This window comes from Nuphar pumila, chromosome 3 (assembly GCF_984573655.1).
Source record: "Nuphar pumila chromosome 3, dmNupPumi1.hap1.1, whole genome shotgun sequence".
NCBI lineage: Eukaryota > Viridiplantae > Streptophyta > Magnoliopsida > Nymphaeales > Nymphaeaceae > Nuphar > Nuphar pumila.
The window spans coordinates 60,411,428-60,434,945 of record NC_143251.1 but is presented as its reverse complement, the minus strand read 5'-3'; the positions used below and the strand labels follow the sequence as shown (position 1 = coordinate 60,434,945).

The 23,518-nt window shown below is 37.3% G+C and overlaps 1 protein-coding gene across 1 annotated transcript in view; it reads right to left on the bottom strand.

The window, feature by feature from the left end:
* LOC149842982 (cytochrome c oxidase subunit 5b-2, mitochondrial-like) overlaps positions 1-20,457 on the bottom strand; it is a 53,430-nt gene extending 32,973 nt beyond the window's left edge. The window contains exons 1-4 of the mRNA XM_090000800.1: positions 20,350-20,457; positions 20,212-20,262; positions 2,869-2,934; positions 2,663-2,740 (exon numbers count right to left, since the gene is read on the bottom strand). Of these exons, the coding sequence (XP_089856926.1) occupies positions 2,663-2,740; positions 2,869-2,934; positions 20,212-20,262; positions 20,350-20,457 (303 nt within the window). The remainder of the gene's footprint in view (positions 1-2,662; positions 2,741-2,868; positions 2,935-20,211; positions 20,263-20,349) is intronic.
* Positions 20,458-23,518: the final 3,061 nt, after the last annotated feature.

The following is a 23,518-nucleotide window of genomic DNA, read 5'->3' as shown; positions in this document are numbered from 1 at the left end:
AACCACGGGGGGATGTGTGGACTCGAATCCGAGTTGGATCCAACCTGGATCCAAAACTTTTTCTTTTTTTCTTTTTTTTTTCAAAAAAGCACAAGTCTTACAATCTACCCCTCTTAAAAAAAACCGTTCTCGAAATTTCCTTCAAAGGTTATCTGTAAAGATCGTAATTTAAGTCAATCGGGGTTAACGAGGATGCACAACGTTTGTGTGTGAACCCAAACATATAAGCTCTTAAAGTGATCAAGACAACTCACAATGAGTTCCTAGAAAAAGTTTTGGGCTAATCATTCGGTTAAACAAAATTTGTACCTGATTTCATGGATTAATCTTTGCCAAACAAAAGTTGTACCGAATAACAAAAAGTCTTAACCTACAACTATCAAATTGTTTATTCATTATTTTCTACTTGTTCGGTCACAGTAGCATAGACACGGTCAGATACTACTTTTGTGGTTGTTGCTGAGGTTGTTCTTGTTGTTTTTGCTACTGACCTTTACCTGTGGTTCATTTCGGTCAATCTGTTGTCTTCTTACGACAATTTTGGGCGTAATGCCTTATCTTTCCGCAATATAGATAGCCTCCAGTGTCTCGGAGGCATGGTTGTCCATGATGAACATAGTTGCACTTTGGGCATATCTGGTTTGGCGATTGTAGTGGCTCTTTTCCTCTACCTTGTTTTTGTTTTTTGAATGGAGGTCTCTGCATTTTTTTCATTAGCAGGTTGCCGTTTGTTGCCCTCACTATTTTCAACAAACTTTTTGTCTTATATACCCTTAACTCGCTCTCATTCCTTAAGGCCTTGCGCGGCTAGCTGTCTCTTGTTGTGACTTTGCATTCTTCAACGAAATGGCCCACCTTTCCACAGAAAATACAATTTACCGAAACTCACAGGTACATTTGACCCGGGTGAGCTTGATGGCATTTCATCTAGTTATCACGTCATCCTAGGTCGATGCCTTCATAAGCCAACCTATCCACCTTATAATCCAGGTTCTGGACCATTGATTGGAGTTGTTCAACTGCTCTGGTCAAGGCATCTGTTGCCTCAATCATCTCATTGTATGACATCTAACCAAAACATATTTCTTTAATCAGGATAAATAAAAAATAATTAAATCAATAAATATTTATAGTGTGATGCAGATGCCGAATGATCAATAATCACTGTTTAACCCAAGGTTGCCAAACTAGGAAGCGGAAGCAGGAAACGATACGGGAAGCGAAAGCGAGAAGCAAAGCATTTTAAAATTTATAGGAAGTGGGAAGTGAAGTATCAATTTAAAAGCAAAATATTAAAAAAATGAAGTAATATGGTAATTGAATAGAAATCGAACAAGAAACAAATAAAAACTAAAATAAAATTGATCATTCTTATATTTTGTGATTGTACAGTAAAAGAGTTAATTTTTTGTTAAAATCTAACAAAGATGGTTACTAATTTAAAAAATAGTACATGAAAAGTGAGTGAAAGCGTGAGAGAAAATACATGAAAAACATGAAAAGAAACGTGAGAAAAGCATATAGGAAGCATAGACCATGTGTGTGAGAAGCATAGAAGAAGCGTGGGGGAATCGAGATTCCCATGAAGTTTCGGAAGCGAGGAGTATTGCGCTTCCGAAGCGAGCTTCCCACCTACCTAAGAAGCTTCTGGTAATTAGTTTAACCTGACTCTGATACTAAATTGTAACGCCCCCAAAATCCCGAACTTGTAACTTTTTACGAAAAGCTTGAAGGCTTTGTAATCGATCATTTCTCAGAGTTTAAAATGGCAGTTCAGCGGAAAATGTTGTTTGAAATAACAAGTCAATGGACTTTTGGCACATTACAGACCTCCCACCACCATGCACAAGGCGCAGGGGAAGGAAGCGAGAAAAAGGAGGGGACCAATGGCTGAGCCACTGCCAGTGGCTACCGCAAGCAGCGGAGTTGGAAAGAGGAAGAAGGGTGCAGTGACACCCGCGTGGTGCCACGACACCCGCGTGGTGTCGCTGGTCCTAGCAGAGCGGCAACACCAGGCGGTGACGCCACCACTGAGAGAGAGAGAGAGAGAGAGAGAGAGAGAGAGAGAGAGAGAGAGAGAGAGAGAGAGAATAGGGACAGGAGGGCCGCCCTCCTGCCGATCAACAGAGACGAGAGAAAGAGGGGCAAGAGGGCAGCGCCCTCCTGCCGACAACAAATGAGAGAGAGGGGAAGCAGGAGGCTGCGTACCTGAGGGAGGAAACGAGAGCCTTTGTGCGTCGGCAAGAGGAAGGTAGAGGCGTCAAGGTTCGGGTGCACCAGCGTGCGAAAGAGGGAGCCGAGGGGAGAGTTGAGAGGGGGGATTCTGGCGAGCAAAGAGAGGGAGACGGGAGGGTGGCCAGCGAGTCGGATGTCGGGGGGTGTGCCTTACTCAGAGAGGGGTCCCGTCGGGTTAGCATGGAGAGTCGGGGAGAGGGGGGTTTTGCATTAAAAAGAAACCCCCTTGTTGGGGGTTTAAATAACCCACGGGCCTGTGTGGACCCGAATCCGGGTTGGATCCTGGATCCAAAACTTTTTTTTTTCCAAAAAGCAAGAGTCTTACAGTTGTCGCAACCAAAAGCTCTTATTTTTAACTGTTGTAGTTACATGTACACCACATTACAAATTGTAGGTCATGTTATAATAAAATGAAAGCTAGTTTTACCTTGAAATATTGAGAACACACAGGGCATTCAAATGGCTTGTCTTTCTCAAGCCAAAACCAGACAACATCATGTTCATCCTCTGCGAAGGAACAAGTACATGGTAATTCAGCAAAATAAACACATGGACAGGGGATAGAGTTTGGAATATTCTAATCACTGAACATGAAGTAAATAAGCTTAATGTTGAATCTAATATGGCATAAACGCCTTCTCCTCCTGCACATCCAACTATTCTTTTATCATAGTATGATTGCACAATAGCTGGTGCTTCCTGTAAAATTTAAAGGAAAAGGTTACAAGCATCAAAAAGCATTTTCCAAGATGTTTACGTGGCTATTTTATTAGATCACCATGTACACCAATGTGAACGACAAATTTAAACCCATAATAGTATTGGACAAATGACAATCCAAAGACTTTCAAATTTTAATGTTGAAAGCTGAAACCTGATAGACTTTAAAGATAGGCATGTGTGAAACAAGATCAGGTCCTCCTCCTATGTCATAAGGCCCCAATCACAGTGGAACGCATGTCCCATTGTAATGTGTTTCATCTTTTCAAGATGACATAGGAGAAGGAGATCTGCAGCATGTGGAGCTTTTGTTGATTCTTTCTTTCAGGAAACAAAGCATGTCATTGGGATAAAAATTTCCAGTAATATGAGCGGCACTACTTTCCACAGTAGTGAGATAAGTGAGTCATAAATAAAGAACTTAAGCAAGAGAAACCATAAAATTGAACAGAAGCTAAATTTACCAAACAACAACCACTGACGAACCTACCCAAAAATGAGCCCGAAAGAACAAATCTTAGGACAAGCAAATATCCCAACATAAGGACCCTTTGCGTGCCAAAATTTGAAGAGTTCAAGTTGTATTCCTCTTTCCCATGTATTGTAAAGTAAAGTTCATTCATTTAAATAAAATACATGTCCTTGTAAAATGGCAAACGTGATATGTTTATGACCATTTAAATGTTCGCACAAAATCGACACAGTTCCCAGACTTGTAGATTGGACTATCTTAACCAGAGAGCCTTTGTTTCAAAACCGCCTGGGGGCTAACCACTAGCTTGCCTGTTTCAGGAAAAAAAGAAGAAGCTTACAACCTTTTCAAATTAAAAGAATCGTGATTTCCCAAAGAAAATAAAAATTTTCAAATTCTCAGGAAATCTTTTTGCTAATATTATTGTGATATAACAGTGGCCAAATCAAATTTTCCTCACACCAGTAGATGAACTGTGGTCCTGTAATAGCAGTCTTTCCATGATTACTTCTTCCCAAAACCAATATTTCCTCAAGCTGGCTTGGCCTTAAAAATGGCCAGAGAACTTCATGAATAGCAGGATAAGGATGGTCCGGATGAACAGCATAATGGTGATTGTGATTCAAGCAGCATGTTTGTCATCAAATTTAGGCTTATTTAATTTATTCTTAACTGCTTATGTTTTCACAAGTAACAGAAAAGCAATGGATCTCCATTCAGTTTCACACAACACTTGGCAGATAACGGATACAGTTCTGCCTGAAATCGATTTAGTGTTTTTCCAAGAAGATAGAAATTCTGAACAGTTTCAAAAGCATCCAAACTCTAATATTTGAGAGAGAACTTGAAACAAGTTGTTTATCAACAAGAAATCCATTCTTTGATGTTCGAGTCCAGCTTCTGTCAATTTTCTAACTCATTTTCAAAACTCAGGTCCCAGCAAAAATTGCCAAAAGAGTAACAGTAACCAAAAGTTCATGATAAAAGTGAGCTGGTATCACAAAAATCATGACCTAAATGCTGTCAGAAGACCTAAGCAAAAATTAAGATCAGGGTTCTTCACCATGCAGTCAGAAGGCAGTTTTACCAACTTTTTAGGGCAAGGATTACCAAACAGCTACCCAGAAGCAGCTATCTCAAGGGACTTAAAACAACCAAAAGAAAATGAAGATTTTGTCAAAATCACAAAGAAAAAGGTAAAGGGGGCAAACAAGTCAATGGAAACAGACATGACCAGAAGTAATGCCTAATGGAGAAATTGTCTCAAAGAATCAAACAACAAAAAATGCATTTAAAAAGTACAAACATGTTGCCAAAGAAATTTTGTCACAATTTTAAGATAAACCAAGCCAACACACGACCCTATCAGCATGTGTGCCATTTACATGCAAATGAGCAACACCGCTTGCTCTAAAACTATGAAAACAAGATAGATGTCCTTCATATGAATCATGATGGAGGGAACTATGAATGAAAATATTAGAGCATTAGGCAAGAGAAGAGTAAGTTGAACTACACAAGATTCTGCACCAATCCATGAAATAGAACAAGAGAATATATTGTGAGCCAGGTTGTGTAGACCAGAGTTATGGAAGCGATATAAGGGGTGGGAAGCAGTCTTCCAAGGAAGCAAGCTTCGAAAGTGCAACACACCTCCCTACCAACATGCAATAACAAGCGGATTATTTTTTGATGAATCATTCTTCCCTTATGATGAGTATTGCACTTCTCCTAAAGGAGAATCATGATGCAGGGATTGGGAATTGCAATTTAGGCTGCATTTGGGAGCAGGGTATCAGAGGAGTTGGGATGGTGTTTGATGCAGTGGGGGGACCGAGGCTGACCTTCTCGTAATGGGTGCTGATGGAGATCTGTTGGTGCATGGTCACGCTTGAAGAAAGGAATGCTCGGATCAACTTCTTCGAGCCACAATATATTAAATGTCTGATAACGTTTCACAAGTTGAGAATGATAACATTAAAATAAAAACAAAAACTAACAGGGATTACACAAAATGGCTGATAATGCTAAAGAAATAAAGCAACAGGAAGAACGTGTGGCTGAAACAAAATGGCAGAGAAAGCTTTTCTTTTCCGAATTCCATCCCCCTGCACGCAACCCTAGGATGGATATTTAAAGACTTCAGTTGGATCCGGGTCTCGGGTCCGGTATGGGACCCAGATGGGACCCAGAGCATTCTTCGTGCTGCAGTTGGGTTTGCGACGTCTGGGACGTTTCGGACCTGCTCTGCATCAGTGTTGGAGGCGGCTTTCAACATTGGATGACTCCGTGAGAACTTGGTCACTGTCTGGGAAAAGGGATTTGTGGGAGACCTCAACTTCTGGACAGAATCCGGTTTATCTAAATCCTGGAAACCTTGTTTTCACCCCACCTCATAGAGGAGGTATTTGCAAATCCTGAAGTGAGAAGGATCTCGACGGGTGCCAAATTTTCGAGCATTCATACTTTCCAAATTTTACCTTTGTAGAATCATTGTTCATCATGTCCCCTGTAATGAAAAGAGGCGGAAGCACCAATAGAGCAAAAAGTCACTCTTTAAGAGTGACTACTAGAGCCAAGAACACAAACACCAAATGTGCACACACAAAACTCTCAAATATAGAAAATGACTTAAAGTCATAAGTTGGATTTATTGAAGAAAGGAAGAAAAGGGTGTAAAAACCCATACATACAAGAGGGGAACACCTCCTCTATTTATAGAGGAGGAGGGCACTAAGAAGGGACCACAAGGGGGCTCCCTTGTAGTCGTTGGGAGCCCCCAACGGTCAGAAATCTGACCGTTGGGGCCCCAACGACTACAAGAGTGGGGCCCCTTGTGGTTCAAACAAAAAAGAAAAAAGAAAAAAGAAAAAGGGAAAAAGGAAAAAGAAAAAAGAAAAAGTAAAAAAATAAAAAGTACATTTTGCAGTTTTACAAGAATACCCCTATCAGGTATTTCACTAAAAAGAATATGTATATACATACATATATGTATATATATACTTATATATATACGAATGTATATATATATATAAGTATATATATATTTTAACACGCCCCCTCAAACTTTACGGGGAGAAGACCGAAAGTTTGCTAAGGAGGAACATAAATCGTGGAGTTGGGAGCGCTTTGGTGAAGAAGTCAGCTAGTTGATACTCTGAAGTAACATATGGTAATGAGATAGTCCCTCTGAGGTATTCGTCTCGAACATAATGGCAATCCATTTCGATATGCTTTGTTCGCTCATGAAAGGTGTGATTGTTGGCAATGTATATCGCACTTTTGTTATCACAGCAGAGCTTGGTAGGAGTGGAAATGAGGACGCCCATGTCAGCAAGGAGACTTCTGAGCCATACGATTTCCATAGTTGTCATCGCCATAGCCCGATATTCAGCTTCAGTAGATGATAAGGAGACTTTCTGCTGCTTCTTGCATCTCCACGAGATGAGAGATTCACCTAAAAAAATACAAAGACCCGTAATTGAGATACGATCATTGGGATTTCCTCCCCAGTCAGCATCAGTAAAAGCAGTCAATTCAAGAGATGAGGAAGAGGATAAAAAGAGTCCCTTGGAGATGGTATTTTTGATATATCACACAATTCTCATTACGGCCGCCATATGAACCGTGGTAGGTGCGTGCTGAAACTGGCTCGCTGCATGAACCGCATGAGCTATGTCAGGACGGGTGATGGATAGATAGGTGAGGGATCCAATTAATTGACGGTAGGGAGTTGGATCTTCAAGAAGAACACCATCTTCAAGTCTTAGTTTCACATTGATAACTTCGGGAGTCTCAACTTTCTTTTCATCAGATATTTCTGATTTGGTACAAATTTCAGCAGCTAGCTTCATTTGAGATAAGATGTATCCTCGTTCGGAATAAGCCACTTTAATTCCTAAAAAATATCTCAAATAACCAAGGTCAGACATATCAAAAGTATCTTTTAGCATAGACTTAACATCATTTACTCCCTTTTTGTCATTCCCAGTGATGATCATATCATCAACATATAGCAGAAGCATAATAATGGAGTCACTTGTCCTTTTAACAAAAAGAGCAGTGTCAGTATAGCAAGAAGAAAAACCTAAATTGATTAATACATTACTAAACCTGTCATACCAAGCTTTAGGAGCTTGCTTAAGTCCATATAAAGCCTTTTTTAATTTTAAAATTTTTCCATTTAAATTCATACCTGGAGGTGGTTCCATATAAACTTCTTCATTTAAATTGCCATTCAAGAAGGCATTTTTAACATCAAGTTGAAAGATAGGTCATTTTTTAACAGAAGCTATAGCAATAAGGGCTCAAACACTAGTCATTCGAGCAACTGGGGCAAAAGTTTCATCATAGTATACCCCATACTCTTGGGCATATCCTTTGGCTACCAACCTAGCCTTATATCTTTCTAATGAACCATCACTCTTAGTTTTTACTTTAAACACCCATCTACATCCAATGGGTTTCTTGCCATTGGGAGGATCAATGATTTCCCAAGTTTGCGCCCTTTTAAGGGCATTAAGTTCAAGTTCCATAGCTTCATTCCAATGAGCATATTGTTTAGCATCATTGTAATGAGATGGTTCGTGAAAGGAGTGAAGAGCAAGAAGACATGCTCGATAATTAGGAGAAAAAGAGTCATAAGAAACAAATCTATTTGGTATCTTGGGAATGCGATTTGATCTTCTTTGAGAGGTTTCTTCTATCGACTCACTTTGAGAAAATCTTTCAAGAGCACACGGAGGATTTCTTTCATTCCTTCTAGAGTAGACTTGTATTTGTCTAGAAGCATTTTCTTCTAAGTTTTGATCATTATTTGGATGTTCAACAAGATCTTCATTAAGAGATTCTTTGATATCTCCTTTGGTACTTTCTTCCTTCTTTGGAGAACTTTCTCCAACTGCGGCAACCTTTCCTTTAAGCTTTGGACAAACCGGTCTAATGTGCCCCGGTTCATTACAATAGTGGCATATAATTCCCTTTCTAGGCCCATTACTATTTTTGTTAAAGTGGGGAGGTCTATATGCTTTAACATTCGATCCGGGCCTATTAACGGCCAAAACTTTATCACTCCTAATGCTCAAGCCAAGTCGAGTTTCTTCTTGACATATCTCGACAAGGGCATCTTCAATAGGTAGGGCTTTGCTTCTATGGAGAAGAGATGCCCTTACTTGTTCAAATTCCGGGCGAAGTTCATGAAGGAATTGAAAAAAGTGCTCCTTTTCAATTTGTTCCCTTCTTAGTTCAATATCTTGTGGAGCAACCCATTTGGGTTCAAGAAGGGCAAGCTCATCCCAAAGAGGGGTTAGAGAGCTAAAATATTCCCGGACACTCATATCCATTTGTTTGGTGGAACGAATTTTTTCTTGACAAAAAAATTGTCGAGCAAGATCCTTTTGGGTATACATACCCTTAAGGAAAAACCAAGCCTCATTGGCCCTTCTAAATTTGGCAATATTGGCACAATTTTTAAGGTCTACATTGTTCATAAACCATGCCAAAATTTTGGCATGGTTACTTTCCCAATCCTCAATTTTGGATTGATGTTCATTAATGGCTTTGATGCGCTCATCGCCATCTAAAGCCTTTTCAACTTCATTTTCAATTTTGGTAAGAACAAGAGAGGGTTCGGGAATAGTTCCCATAACAAAGCCCCAAAGTTTCTTACCTCTTAGATGATTTTCCATAGCGGAGGCCCACATGAGATAGTTGGACCCATTTAGCTTGAAAGAAAACTCCACTTTAGAGTCACGTTCCATCGGTACCAAATATTCTTCCTTTCTTCAAAACTTTGAGAGGCACGCGTTCCAAGATGACAAAGGAAAAGCCCAATCACCAACCGAGCTCTGATACCATGTAATGAAAAGAGGCGGAAGCACCAATAGAGCAAAAAGTCACTCTTTAAGAGTGACTACTAGAGCCAAGAACACAAACACCAAATGTGCACACACAAAACTCTCAAATATAGAAAATGACTTAAAGTCATAAGTTGGATTTATTGAAGAAAGGAAGAGAAGGGTGTAAAAACCCATACATACAAGAGGGGAACACCTCCTCTATTTATAGAGGAGGAGGGCACTAAGAAGGGACCACAAAGGAGCTCCCTTGTAGTCGGACTACAAGAGTGGGGCCCCTTGTGGTTCAAACAAAAAACAAAAAAGAAAAAGAAAAAGGGAAAAAGGAAAAAGAAAAAAGAAAAAGTAAAAAAATAAAAAGTACATTTTGCAGTTTTACAAGAATACCCCTATCGGGTATTTCACTAAAAAGAATATGTATATACATACATATATGTATATATATACTTATATATATATACGAATGTATATATATATAAGTATATGTATATATATATATATATATATATATATATATATATATATATATATTTTAACAGTCCCCACCTACTAGGACCAAGTGTTGCCAGTTATTGGGCATTGCCCGACAATTTCTGGCCGTAAGAGAGGAAGAGAGAGGGGAGTCAGTAAGACTTTAGAATGCCATTTTAAAGGGACGTGAATGTGAAAGTATCTTCAACAAGATACTAAGATCAAGACCTTAATATTCTTGATAACAAATATGTGTGCACATGCACAATAAGAACACTTAAAACACTTGTGCACAAAATCACAAATCTCACAAATGCACTAAAAAAATAAAAGGCTTTATTGAATGCTGCTTGGGCTTTGACCCAAAGCCATAAAAATACACAAGGGGAGAGCCCCTTTAAATAAAGGAAGTGGAGGCCTTGGAGGGGCTCCACTTCTAGTCGTTGGAGCCCCTCCAACGATCACAAATGTGACCGTTGGAAGGGGCCCAACGACTAGATGGTGGGCCCCTCCAAGGTACACACTACTTTTTACAAAAAAGAATAAAATAAAATGAAAAAGAAAAATAATTACAAAACATATTAAAAAAAGAATATGTTGTAAAAAGACTAAACTACTACGGCTAATCAATAGGAAAATATATATAATAAGTAGATACATATACATATATATAATATATGTATATGTATCTACTTATTATATATATAAAATATATATATTAGATTACATGGTTGATTACATAATTTAACACCCCCGCTCAAACTTAAGGCAGGATGACCGAGAGTTTGCTAAGGAGGAAGTTGAAGCGCGGAGCACACAAAGCTTTAGTGAAGAAATTTGTCAACTGATATTCTGACGTGACATATGAAAGGTCAATGACTCCTTTGAGATACTCCTCACTCCATCTCTATGTGTTTAGTCCGCTCATGAAAAGTGTGATTTTTCGCAATATAAATTGCACTTTTGTTGTCACAGCATAGCTTGGTGGGTCCTTCTATTGTGATCCCCATGTCTTCTAGCAATTGATGGATCCATACAATTTTCATGGTAGTCGTCGTCATGGCACAATATTCGGCTTCAGTCGAGGATAGAGAAACTTTTTGTTGCTTCTTACATCTCCACGAAATCAGTGAGTCTCCTAAGAACACACAAAAACCAATGGTGAGTGACGGTTATTTGGTTCACCTCCCCAATCAGAGTCAGTATAAAAAATTAATTTTAAATCAGAAGAAGATGACAGAAAAACTCTCTTATTTAGAGTACCCTTTTTGTATCTTACGACTCACAAGATGGCACTCATGTGGACTGATGTTGGTGCATGCTAAAACTGGCTTACAGTATGGATTGCATGAGAGATATCTGGTCTGGTAATACCCAGATACATCAATGATCCTACAAGTTGTTTGTAGGGAGCAGGATCTGAAAGAGGAACACCATCATCAATCTTCATTTTAGCTCCTACTATAACAGGAGTTTCACAAACCTTTTCATCTGTAATACCTGACTTGTCAATGATCTCAAAAGCAAACTTAGTTTGAGATAAGAAATACCCTCTATGAGAGTATGCTACTTCAATACCTAAAAAATAAGTTAGAAAACCCAAATCAGTCATTTCAAATTTATCTTTCAAAATTGATTTTATACTCTTAACCCTGTTAGAATCACTACCAGTGATGAGCATTTCATTCACATACAATAGTAAGATCACAATCCCTGCATTGGATTTTCTAACAAACAAAGCAGTGTCAGTAAAACAGGAAGAAAAGTCATTTTCTATCATTACAGAATTAAACCTATCATACCAAGCCTTGAGGGCTTGTTTTAAACCATAAAGTGTTTTTCCAAGATGAAGCACTTTCCCTTTGGAAGTATCCATTCCTGGTGGAGCATCCATATAAACTTCTTTATTTAGATCTTCATTTAGAAAGGCATTTTTAACATCCATTTGATAGATGTTCCACTTGTTGATTGAGGCAACAGTTATAAGACATCGGACAGTGACCATTCGAGCTACAGGAGCAAAGGTTTCCTCATAGTCAATCCCATATTTTTGACTATATTCCTTTGCAACCAATCAAGTTTTATATCTCTCAAGAGATGCATCACTCATAGTCTTAACCTTAAATACCCATCTACACCCTATTGTTTTCTTACTTTTAGGAAGGTCTTGAAATTTTCACGTTTTGGCTCTTCTCAGAGCTCCGAGTTCATTTTTCATTGCTACTATCCATTCAGGGCACTTACGTGCTTCCTCAAAGTTTCTAAATTCTATATAAGAATGAATGGCACTAAGACAGGCTCTATATTTAGGTGAAAAAAAAGTCATATGAGATGAAACTAGAGAGAGCTTTTATACTTCTTTCGGTTCTACGAAGGTTCTCCTCACTTTGAGAAACAATCCTACTAGCATCATCATATCTTTCAAGAGCACTTCTAAAGGTGTTTCTATCTCTATTAATATAGGTGATGGGATCTCTAGGTGGTCCTTCATCAACATGTTGATGAGATGGGGAGATCAGAGGAATGATTTCCTCGGTTTCAATATCACTTGAGTCATTCTGATTTGACTCGTCATCACTAGTATCATCGTCTTTAGCTAATAGATCAAATAGAAAGGAATAATCTACATTCTCATCATAAGATTCAAGACTTTTGAAGCCACTAAGATTTTTCAAAAAACTCACATTTCTGGAAACATACAATTTGTCATTCTTAACATCACAACAACGAAAACCCTTTTGGGTTTCAGAATAACCAAGAAAGGCACAAGGAATGACCTTTGGAGAAAGTTTGTCATTTTTATTAGTAAGGACAAAACATTTACATCCAAAAATCCTTAACCTGCTATACTCAGGTTCTTTTTCGTATAATTTTTCAAATGGAGAAATATTGTTTAAATTTTTTGATGGAAGTCTATTTATGAGATAGACTAAAGTAAAAGTTGCCTCTGCCCAGAGTTTCTTTGGAATATTTTGCGAAATGAGCAAGGTTCTAGTTGTTTCAATGATATGATTATACTTTCGTTCAGCTAACTCATTTTGTTGAGGAGTTTTTGGACAAGATTTTTTATGGAGAATACCAAAACTTTCAAGATAACTCTTGAATTCGTTTGAAAGGTATTCACCTCCAGAGTCAGACCTAAGAATTTTTAAACTTCCATTGAATTGATTTAAAACCATCATATAAAAAGTTTTAAATGTTAAAAAAATTTCATGTTTATGTTTAAGAAAGTATATCCAACAAAACCTAGTGTAATCGTCCACGAAAATCACATAATATAGGAATCCTCCTTTAGATATCACAGGAGCCAAACCCCATACATCAGAATGAACAATTTCAAAGGGTTTTGTTGTAAACATGGATCTTTGAGTAAAAGGTAGACTTTTCATCTTCCCAAGAATACATTCATTATATAAAAAATCTCATTTACAAAGATGTTTAATAAAAGGCAAGTAAGAGATTTTAACAATGTTGGGATGTCCCAATCTCTTATGTCATATATGAATATATTTGTTTTGAACAACATTACAAAATTGATTCTTGAAAACTTGGAGAAAATCAACGTAGTAGAGGTCTCCTCTCCTAGAGCCTTTCCCAATCAACCTCCCAGACCGGCGATCTTGTACCCAACATTTATTAGACGAGAATTTTGTATCGCAACCATGGTCCGAGAGTTGAGAGACCGAAAGTAAATTTAAATTTAATTTTGGTATAAGACGAATTCTTGGAACAAAGAAATCTTGTTTTTCAAAATTAACTATTCCTTTAATTTCAAGAGGTGTTTCATCAGCCGTTGAGACAAAAGATGGAAGAGTATTTTTAGAAAAATCGGAAAGAGAACAAGCACTTGGGGTCATGGAAAGATGCACCGGAATCTAAAAGCCAAGATGTCTTTCCGGGAGGAGAAGAAGTTGACATAGCGGCTCCGAAAATGCTTCCCTTAAGAAGAGGTTGTAAAGCTTCCACTATTTGTTGAAGAGAAAAAGACCCATTTGATGATGATGGTTGTTCCTCTGGTTGGGATATCATAGCCATCGCAATTAATTTTTTCCATTTAAGGCAAATGGGTTTAATATGCTCCGGTTCTTTACAAAAATGGCAATTTAATTTGCTATAGTCTCTTTTACCATATCTATCGTTTCCTCCTTGACCTTGATTATTGAAGTGAGGAGGTTTGTAGGCCTTCACATTATTCTCCGATCTTGACACGACATTTACCCCCTTCACAATCTTCTTGAGTAGAAGAGGTAGCAAGAATGCTAGGATTATTTTTACTAATCCTCATACGAGTTTTCTTACCACTTAACTTAGTGATTACATCTTCAATTGAGGGAGATGTGAAGGCAGAGAGAAGGTAGGACCGAATTTGTTCAAATTCGGGTCTAAGTCCATTTAGAAAATTAAAGAACCGATCTTCCTCTAGTTGTTTGTGTCTTAATTCGATCGCTTCTCCACTCCATTTTGGTTCAAGCATAGCTAGCTCATCCCAAATAGAAGATAATTTGGCAAAGTATTCCCGAATAGTCATCTCATTTTGTTGGATGGTCAATGCCCTTTTTTGGATATAGTACTTGTATGACAAATCTCTTGAAGTATACATTTTCTCAAGATATAACCAAGCTTCGGAAGCTTTTTTGAACTTAATGATATTGGCGTTTATCTTGGTTTCAACGGATGAAAAAATTCAAAACAAGATCTTGAAGTTTTTCATCTCTCATTCGTCATGCTTTCTTGAATACTCTTCAAGAGCCATTTGTCTTTCTTCCCCTTCAAGGATCTTAATATCCCCCTTTTCAACGATTATAATTTTTTGTTCGGATTCCGGTATCGAACCTTGAACATACCCCCAAAGCCCCTTTCTTTTAATATGGGCTTCCATATTACCGGATCAAACATGATAATTTGAACCATTAAGTTTAAACCCAAGGGAGAAGTGGGAGTCCTTTTCGCCCATTAGAGAAGATAGAAGTTGAAAAATAACAAGTACCTCAAAAGATTTTCAAGTCTTTCTTGACAAAAGAGGCTTCTAAAATATTGCCCGAAGAAGATGATCCACTTCAAACTCTAATAGCTTGAAGGCACATTTTTCAAGGCACTCAAAAAAATAAAGAAATGCACGATCCTCCTTCTTCAACCTGGCTTTGATACCATGTGAAAGTATCTTTAACAAAATACTAAGGTCAAGACCTTAATATTCTTGATAACAAATACGTGCACACATGCACAATAAGAACACTTAGAACACTTGTGCACAAAAGCACAAATTGATCTCACAAATGCACTAAAAAAATAAAGGCTTTATTGAATGCTTGGGCTTTGACCCAAAGCCATAAAAATACACAAGGGGAGAGCCCCTTTAAATAGAGGAAGTGGAGGCCTTGGAGGAGCTCCACTTCTAGTCGTCACAAATGTGACCGTTGGAAGGGGCCCAACGACTAGATGGTGGGCCCCTCCAAGGTACACACTACCTTTTACAAAAAAGAATAAAAGTAAAAAAGAAAAAGAAAAATAATTACAAAACATATTCAAAAAAGAATATGTTGTAAAAAGACTAAACTACCCCTATGGCTAATCAATAGGAAAATATATATATTTTATATATATATAATAAGTAGATACATATACATATATATAATATATGCATATGTATTACCTTATATATATATAATATATATATTAGATTACATGGTTGATTACATAATTTAATCAGTGAAAACCCTATTTTCTTTAATTCCTAACATTTATGAGTAATTGACATTAGTTTTCAAAATTTTCTGATAGACTTACGAATTGGTGGAGAACTTGAATGGATTTTTCTGAAAATTATAGATCAATGGTTCTGTCATATCTAGTTTACAATTCAATAGCATTAATTTACAGATTTACAGTTTGATGTTTGATGTTTGATGTTTTTTTTTTTTTTTTTTTGGTTTTATATTTATGAAATTACAAATTAATGGTATGAAATTTTGGTAACACCAAGTTATTCTTAACAGATGGCTTTGACCATCGAATATTTATAACAATGTGTTATATTTTCCTGAAATTACTTTCAGAGGTTTGGATTATTGGAATTTACAGTCAAGCAATACTAAAATACCAGGGCAGTTTCCTATCCAGAAAAAAGATCAGGGCAGTTCCTATTAATGCAACATAATTCAGATTTTTCATTCTAGTGTTTTGAACCTAAAAATAGGACCAATGACCATGGATCCAAAATTTTGTGCATTACATTGTATCTAACTATGCCCCATATTCTTTGCTAACCAAATTTTATGTTACTTCAAATTGTTTTCCAAACATGGAAAGGAATCAGAAGGAGTTGAAAGCTTGAATCTGTGAGGGAAATATTGGTACTTCCAAACAATAGAGGAGGTCCACAACTCCCTTGAAATCCAGTATATGTATTTCTCCCAATGAATCCTAACCCAAAATGAGAAATTTGAAAACTCAATATGTTATTGAAGCAACAAAAAGAGCTATTTTAATTTCTATCATATGAAGGAAATTTATTATATCGTCATTCCCTTCCTTTCCTTACAAATCCCTCCAAGTGCCTCCTCTCAAACAGAGCGTTAAAGAACAAAGAGAATTTGGATTTCAAAAAATAAACCCTTTGTTATCAGTCTTTTTCTAAAACTATCTCAAACATGGTTTAAAAAGTGTACAAATAGTAATTTTAGTTAGAAAGGCAAAACTATAGAAGAGGTAAAACTAATTTACCATTTTACCTTCTATCCCCTCCTTTCACTTTTCTCCCCTGGGCATCCAATAATTTCTAAGTTTATTCCTTCATGAAAATTCTACCAACTTTATGAACTTCCATGTTTCACTCAGCATGATGGCTAAGTATTTTAGACTTGGTCATGCACTCTTGATGAGAAAAATAGGGCCCAAGTGATAGCATCCCGACCCGAATAGAATAGGCAATTGGATTTGGATATCCATGTTAGATAAATGGTCTGCTGATCCATATGGGTGTAAGTAAAAATTTGGGTTAGGACAAGGGATAATCCGGTCTTTTGCAAACAAGAAGGTCAACATAGGCAATTTGGGAGATATGCTGGGCAGAAAAGGCACATTTCCTGGTTTTCAGATGCAAAATGGGAAGGAAAAGAAGATGGCGCCCTTTTAGGGGCAAAATGGGAAGCAAAAAAAGATGGCGCCAATGGAGGGGCAAAATGAAAAGAAAAAGAAAATGACGCCCATGGAAGGGCAAAATGGAAAGGAAAATGAGAGGATATCTCTCCTGGATAGGGACAGCCAACTTGGATTCCCCCCCGTCCCCCCAAATTGTGCTTGCTTTTCTATTTAAGGTCTTAATTTGTTATTGTTTTATCATTAGAAATAGAATTTTATTTTGAGTGGTTATCCTTTCTTGGCCTACTATTTTGGTAGGATCGGTCTCCTTCCCAAAAGGAGAAGGCTCTTGAGTGATCAAGAGAGTCCACGCCAGCCCTCTCTCTCCCACCCTCTCACGCCTCCCCCTTCCTTCCCCACCTCTCATGTGAACCCCCTAACTCTCCTACCTCTTCACCTCTATTGCCACTGCCAACCAGCACCTCTGGTTCGAAGATAGTAACCCCCACACGGGTACATATCATTTGGTATCAAAGCAGCTCGGCCTCGGAACCTCGAAGATGTCACTCAACTCCTGCAACAAGGGCCCAAGCCCTTCATGTATCCATATGTTTGATTCAGCCACCGTCAAGGGTGATCTTCACTAGCAGCGGCTACCTGCGTCTAAATCTCCCCTCGATGCGATCTCAGGAGATCAATTCTGCATCTGCGCTTTCGATATCAGGTTCTTCAATTCCCATACTTCTAGATTAAATTTTGAATCATTAGAATATGTTAGTTGGGTGCTCCAATTCAACTTCTGGAAGTCAAGTCATATTCTACCTATTCTTAGGAAGGATCAGTACAAGTCTGTCATTCTATCCAGTTTTCATAAATTTATTCCTACTTTGTGACGGGCCTAAAAATCCCCGAAAAATCACCATAACCGAACTCAATTTACAGATCAGAGAAATCATATTTCGTTCTTTAGAAATTCCCTTTTTACCGAACCCTAACAGATCCAGTATCTGGATCCTAATTGGTTCACGTCCGACTACTTCCGAAAATTCCTAAAGTTTGATCTCAGATCTATAAATCCTAAAAATTTTACCCTAGAAACATACATCATCTAGCTTTCAAACTCAAATTCTACATCCCAAAAAGTCATCTAGATTGCTGAGATCTAGTCCAACCTTTAGAACCTGTCAGAGCCCAAATACCAGACAGAACCTATAACGTCCTAACCTAGCTTGAAAATAAATTATTTTCGACCGTGTAGGAGCTCTGAAAATTTCTAAAAAAAAAAAATACATACTTGAGACCTCTTACCGGACAACCAAACCCAGAGTCACCCTTAAATCCTAACCTAGGTATCTGCACCATCCGAATTTCTGGATCGACAACATTCTATCTTGCAGGCAGACAACACCTAAATCAGAACCCAAGAGCTTGTAGATGCTCTATAAACTGAGGCCCAACATCGGGTGAAATGAACAAAAAGGTGGATGAACTAGCCACACTAATGCGCAAGTTCTTGGGGCATCAAGAGGATGAAACAACCCAAGGTCCAACCCACCCGAATTTACGAACAAATAGTCCAGCCATGCCAACGGGAAAAACCATATGAAGCAGCCCCGTATCAAGTTTTTCACCTTTGCCGGCAAGGATCCAACCAATTGTTTCTTCAAAGCCCAGCACTATTTTTAGATCATGCAAACCCCAGAGATAGAAAAAGTAACCATCGCTTTCATCCAGCTGGAGGAAGAACCGGTGCGCTGGTATCATTGGTTCGAAAAGAACCTTGGTGCACCATCCTGGGATTTCAAAGGCAAAATGGGAAGGAAAAAAATAGGGCGCCCTTTCAGGGGGCAAAATGGAAAGAAAAAAATGGCACAAATGGAAGGGCAAATGGGAAGGATAAGGAGAGGATATCTCTCCTAGATAGGGATGTCCAACTTGGATCCCCAAATTGTGCTTTCCTTTCTATTTAAGGTCTTGTAATTTGCTATTGCCTTATCATTTGAAATAGAATTTTGTTTTGAGAGGTTTCATCCTTTCTTGGCCTACTGTTTTGGTAGGATTGGTCTCCTTCACAAAAGGAGAAGGCTCTTCAGTGATCACGTATTTTTATTAGTTAAAGGAATAGAATATATAATCACTTCCAACTCAATTCAACTTACAGTTCTAGTTTGCTTCTTGTTTCGCTTCTAATTAAATTCCTATTTTGCTTTTTCGCACAGTCCTTATTTCACTTCAAATTAAATTCTCCTATTGCTTTCAGCTTGATTCATACTTTTCACTTTTGAGAAATTTTTAAAATGAATCTCTTCTAGCTTCTGCTTCTCATATTGTCTTTCTCCTTCTCAATATGAAAACTTTTGTACAGATCAAGAAGAGGACTACATCTGTCACTTCTTTTTCTTAGGCAGTAGACAACAACAGTTGGTATCAACAAAGCTACTTGTGTACAACTATGTTGGCACTCATCAAGTCAGCAGACAAAAGGGGATATGTGCAGCTCGGTCATCAAGTAAAAAAAAAAAATCCATGCAGGAGACAGAGATATAGAAAGATGGGCTTGAATTCTAAAACCCAAGTTGGCAACCAAAGCAGTCAAGAAACCAAGATTTTTTGTGCAAATTATGTGCACTAATTATATTAAGGGAGATAACACCATTGTAAGCAAGGCTGCTATCATAGGAGGAATGTTGACTTTATAATCAAAGGTTCTGCTTTATCCTCATTGTCCAATTAGGTAACTAAGACCTAAAAATAATTTATTTTACAAAGCCTCTTACATTTAATGTCATATTAGATCAGATTAAACATGGCATTCAAACTTTTATGTGAATTCTATGGTACCCGGACACTCCATTTTGGCTTTCGTACCCGTGTCGACAGGCATATCCCCGTGTCGACACACATCGACACCCTGACGTGCCATTTTACTCTCCGTATATACAAGTCTTTTTCAATTTATAATTTATAACTATATTTTCATTTTATAACTTCATATTTTTAGTATATAATATATATTTTAGATATAGCATATATATTTAGATTATATTCAGTTTATTTTGAATTTATTTTGTATTTATGTGATATTTAATATATATATATAGCCGTGTCCCCGTACCCACATTTTTGGAATTGCCATGTTGTACCCTCCATACTCGCACCCGTACCCGTGTGACATAGTGTGAATTGTATCTAGCATAGGATGGTTGGTTTGGTTGCAACCTCATTCCCCATGGCTATTGAGCTGACCCGGCTAAGCTTTTTATGTTTTCATTGGATTCTGGTTTCACTATCATCAATGGTTCTTACTTTTCATTATAAAAAAGGGAGATAAAACCATTATCAAATAAAAACAGTACTTGTACGAAGCATGTAACTAACCTTGGTTCCAAATGGTCCAATAGAAGCATCTGTGTCAAACATTTTCCCTCCCTGAAAAGAATCAGAAAAAAATAAATAATAAGTCAACTAATTGGCAGCACAGAAAGCAACATTTTTTTAAGAAAAATAAAGACATACCTCTAGTTCAGCCTCCAATTCCTGTCGCTCGTGTCCAGTTGCAATAGGCATTATATCTTCCACCCGTTTCTTCCCCTTAGAAAGGATAGTTTCTACGTCACAATGCATGAGTATTTATGGTGAAAATGAACTTGACTACTACGGTGTTACAGAAGAAATAATTGAGTTTTCTTACTTATGCATAAATAACAGGTTTACTTTATTCAAGTGTCATTTGTTTGATCCCACAACAATAAGAGTTGACAAAGCCTCAAGCATTGTGGAGGTGAATCATAAATCAAGGTTTGAAACATATGAACCATTAATATTAGCATAGCAAGCTCAACAAATTTACTATACTTCATATCCGAATACAATGAAGTCAGATAAAAATGAATGCTAAACGGTTTGCAAGGTGAAGTCTAAACTATACCCCGAGTAAGATCAGTTACAAGAAGACAAGATTGTTGAAGAGGTTGAATACTATCAATCAGATGATATGTATGACTTCTCTTATGGTCACAATGTCATACATGGTATGCATGTCACATCACCATTGTCTCATGACACACGTACGGAAGAATGTGATCCAAATGATATACCAAGTGGATGGGTGCCCAATGTAGAAGAAGACGAAAAGGAGGAGGAAGAAGAAGAATATGAAAGTGAAAAAAGTGATGATAAAGCATACTCTATCTAGTGAAATACATGTTTGAGTGCTATAAATGATTTGAATGTATTGCCATGTTTGATAAGGTAGTAGTTAGCAGAATATTTGAGTGTGTTTGCTGCAGGTACATGCTTGACATTTATATGCTATGAATGATTTGAAGGTATTGTCATGTTTGATGTGACTATATCCATGCTTGCATGAAGTTATTTTCGATTTGAATATGTATCCATGAAATTGCATATCATGTAACTGATCCAAATAACATTTTTATTTGTTAGAATATAGTTCATGGAGGTCACAGTGGTTGAGGACCAAGTAAAGGCCATGGGATATCATTAGGTAAATGTCTTTGTGTTATATTTAAATATAGGCATTCATTATGTTTTTTCTTATATGTTGATATAAACATTGTTACTTGTTAATCGTCTTTATAGAATCTCAGCTTAGTGATAGGCAGTCTGAGCCTTCGTCTTCACACAATGCTTCGATAGGTATATCATTTGAATAATTGTATACTTGATTAGTTTAAATATGCATTGTGTGAATTTCTAACTCATTGTTCTGTAGGTGATGTTTCGCCTACACATGACCTACATACACCAACTACTCATACACATCACGAGACAACGTCGGATGCAAAGTCTTCTCAGTGTAACACATGATACCTCATTCAAATAGTGTATATCAATAGTCGAACATAAGTATTTCATTGTCAATTGTCCAATACTTATCCTACAAATAGTGTATATCGACAGTCGATTGTTAATGTGTATCAATTCATGTGCAGTACAAGGTTCAAGCATCAAAAAGTAATACGAGAAATTAAGAAGTCACTACTGCAGCATCTTTCAGGACCGGTCACGCAATGAAATGAGTACCCAACGGAGATGTTGGACATATTAATGTCTTCATTCATGGTATGCAATCGTTTATCATAACTAATGTGTTTCGTATTTAATTTTTTGTTATACTCATGTGTGCTAACTTTCTGAAAGTACTTGTAGGCTTCTCATCGCTTCGCGACTGCGAACGAGGAGAAAGATGCGAGGGTAGTATGGCAGAAGGTGACTGCCAATCGATTTGCCGACACGCTGCACAATATGAAGATTGCAGCAAAAAAAGCAGTTGGTGGGATAAATGATCCACTACACTGGAAGGGTCATGGGCCTTCTACTATCATGAGAGATTATTGGGAGGGCATGTGCGACAAGTGGGCGAGCAATGAATTTTGAAACCGCTCATCAAAGGTTGCACAAAACCGAGCGAAGATGCCCGATGCCCATCTACACACAGGTGGATCTATGACTTTTGGGAGCCACCAGAAGAAAATGGTAACTCATCAATATATATATATATATATATATATATATATATATATATATATATATATATATATATATATATATATATATCAAATTTGTAAGTATTTTTGCATACTTATTAATTAATTTTTTTATCATTTAACATTGCAGGAAGTAGAAAAAGAAGACATAGTGCCTTATAAGGATGTGTTTGTTGAAACACATAAATGTAAGAGCACGAGAGATTTTATATCAGAGAAGGCGAGAGAGACATTGGTATGTATTTATTGTATTAATAATCATTGTAATATACAAGTTACCATGAATTACGTTATCATAAATATTGTAATTCTTAATTATTAATTTATATTGTAATCATTACTTTGTAGGAGTCATACGAGCAACAATTGGTAGAATGATATGGTGATGACTCTACTCAACATCCACCTTTTGATCATGCAGCATGAGTGACTGCAACCGATGAACCAAAAAAAGGTCGTGTGTTCGGGTCTGGGAGTAACATGAACACCACAACAGTCGTTGCCTTCTGCAACCATGGCTCTCTAAGTTCTTCCATCAACATCAACTCTCAACGTTCGATTGACCCTGCTATGTCTTGGGATGGTGTCTGTCAGCGTTTTGAGGATAAAATGTAGTACTTTTTAAATGAAGTCATTCCCAACATTGCCCATAATGAGTTATGCAACTTTTTTCGGGATAGGGAAACTTCATTTGCATTCAACATGAGCTTCGGTGCCCGTCAGGTATAAAGAATCATGTTATTTGTTTCATGTCATTAGATTTCAAGCTAGTATATGCATGATTAAATACATATATGCATGATTGCCTCACTATGATTTTTTTGACACCGTTATAATACATTTATGCATGATTGATTCACTATACAATTTTTATGACACCCTTATAACACATATACGCATGATTGAATCACTATAAAAGTTTTTTTACAACCTTACAACACATACATGCATGATTTCATCACTATAAAATTTTTTTAGTGCCTTATAACATATATATGCATGATTGAATCATATATAAAGTTTTTAGAATGTCTTAGAACACATATGAGTATGATTGAATCACTATGAAAGTTTTTTTACTGCCTTATAACACATATGAGCATGATATTAGCATATATGAAAGTTTTTTTACTGTCGTATAACACATATATGCATGATTGAATCAATATGTAAGT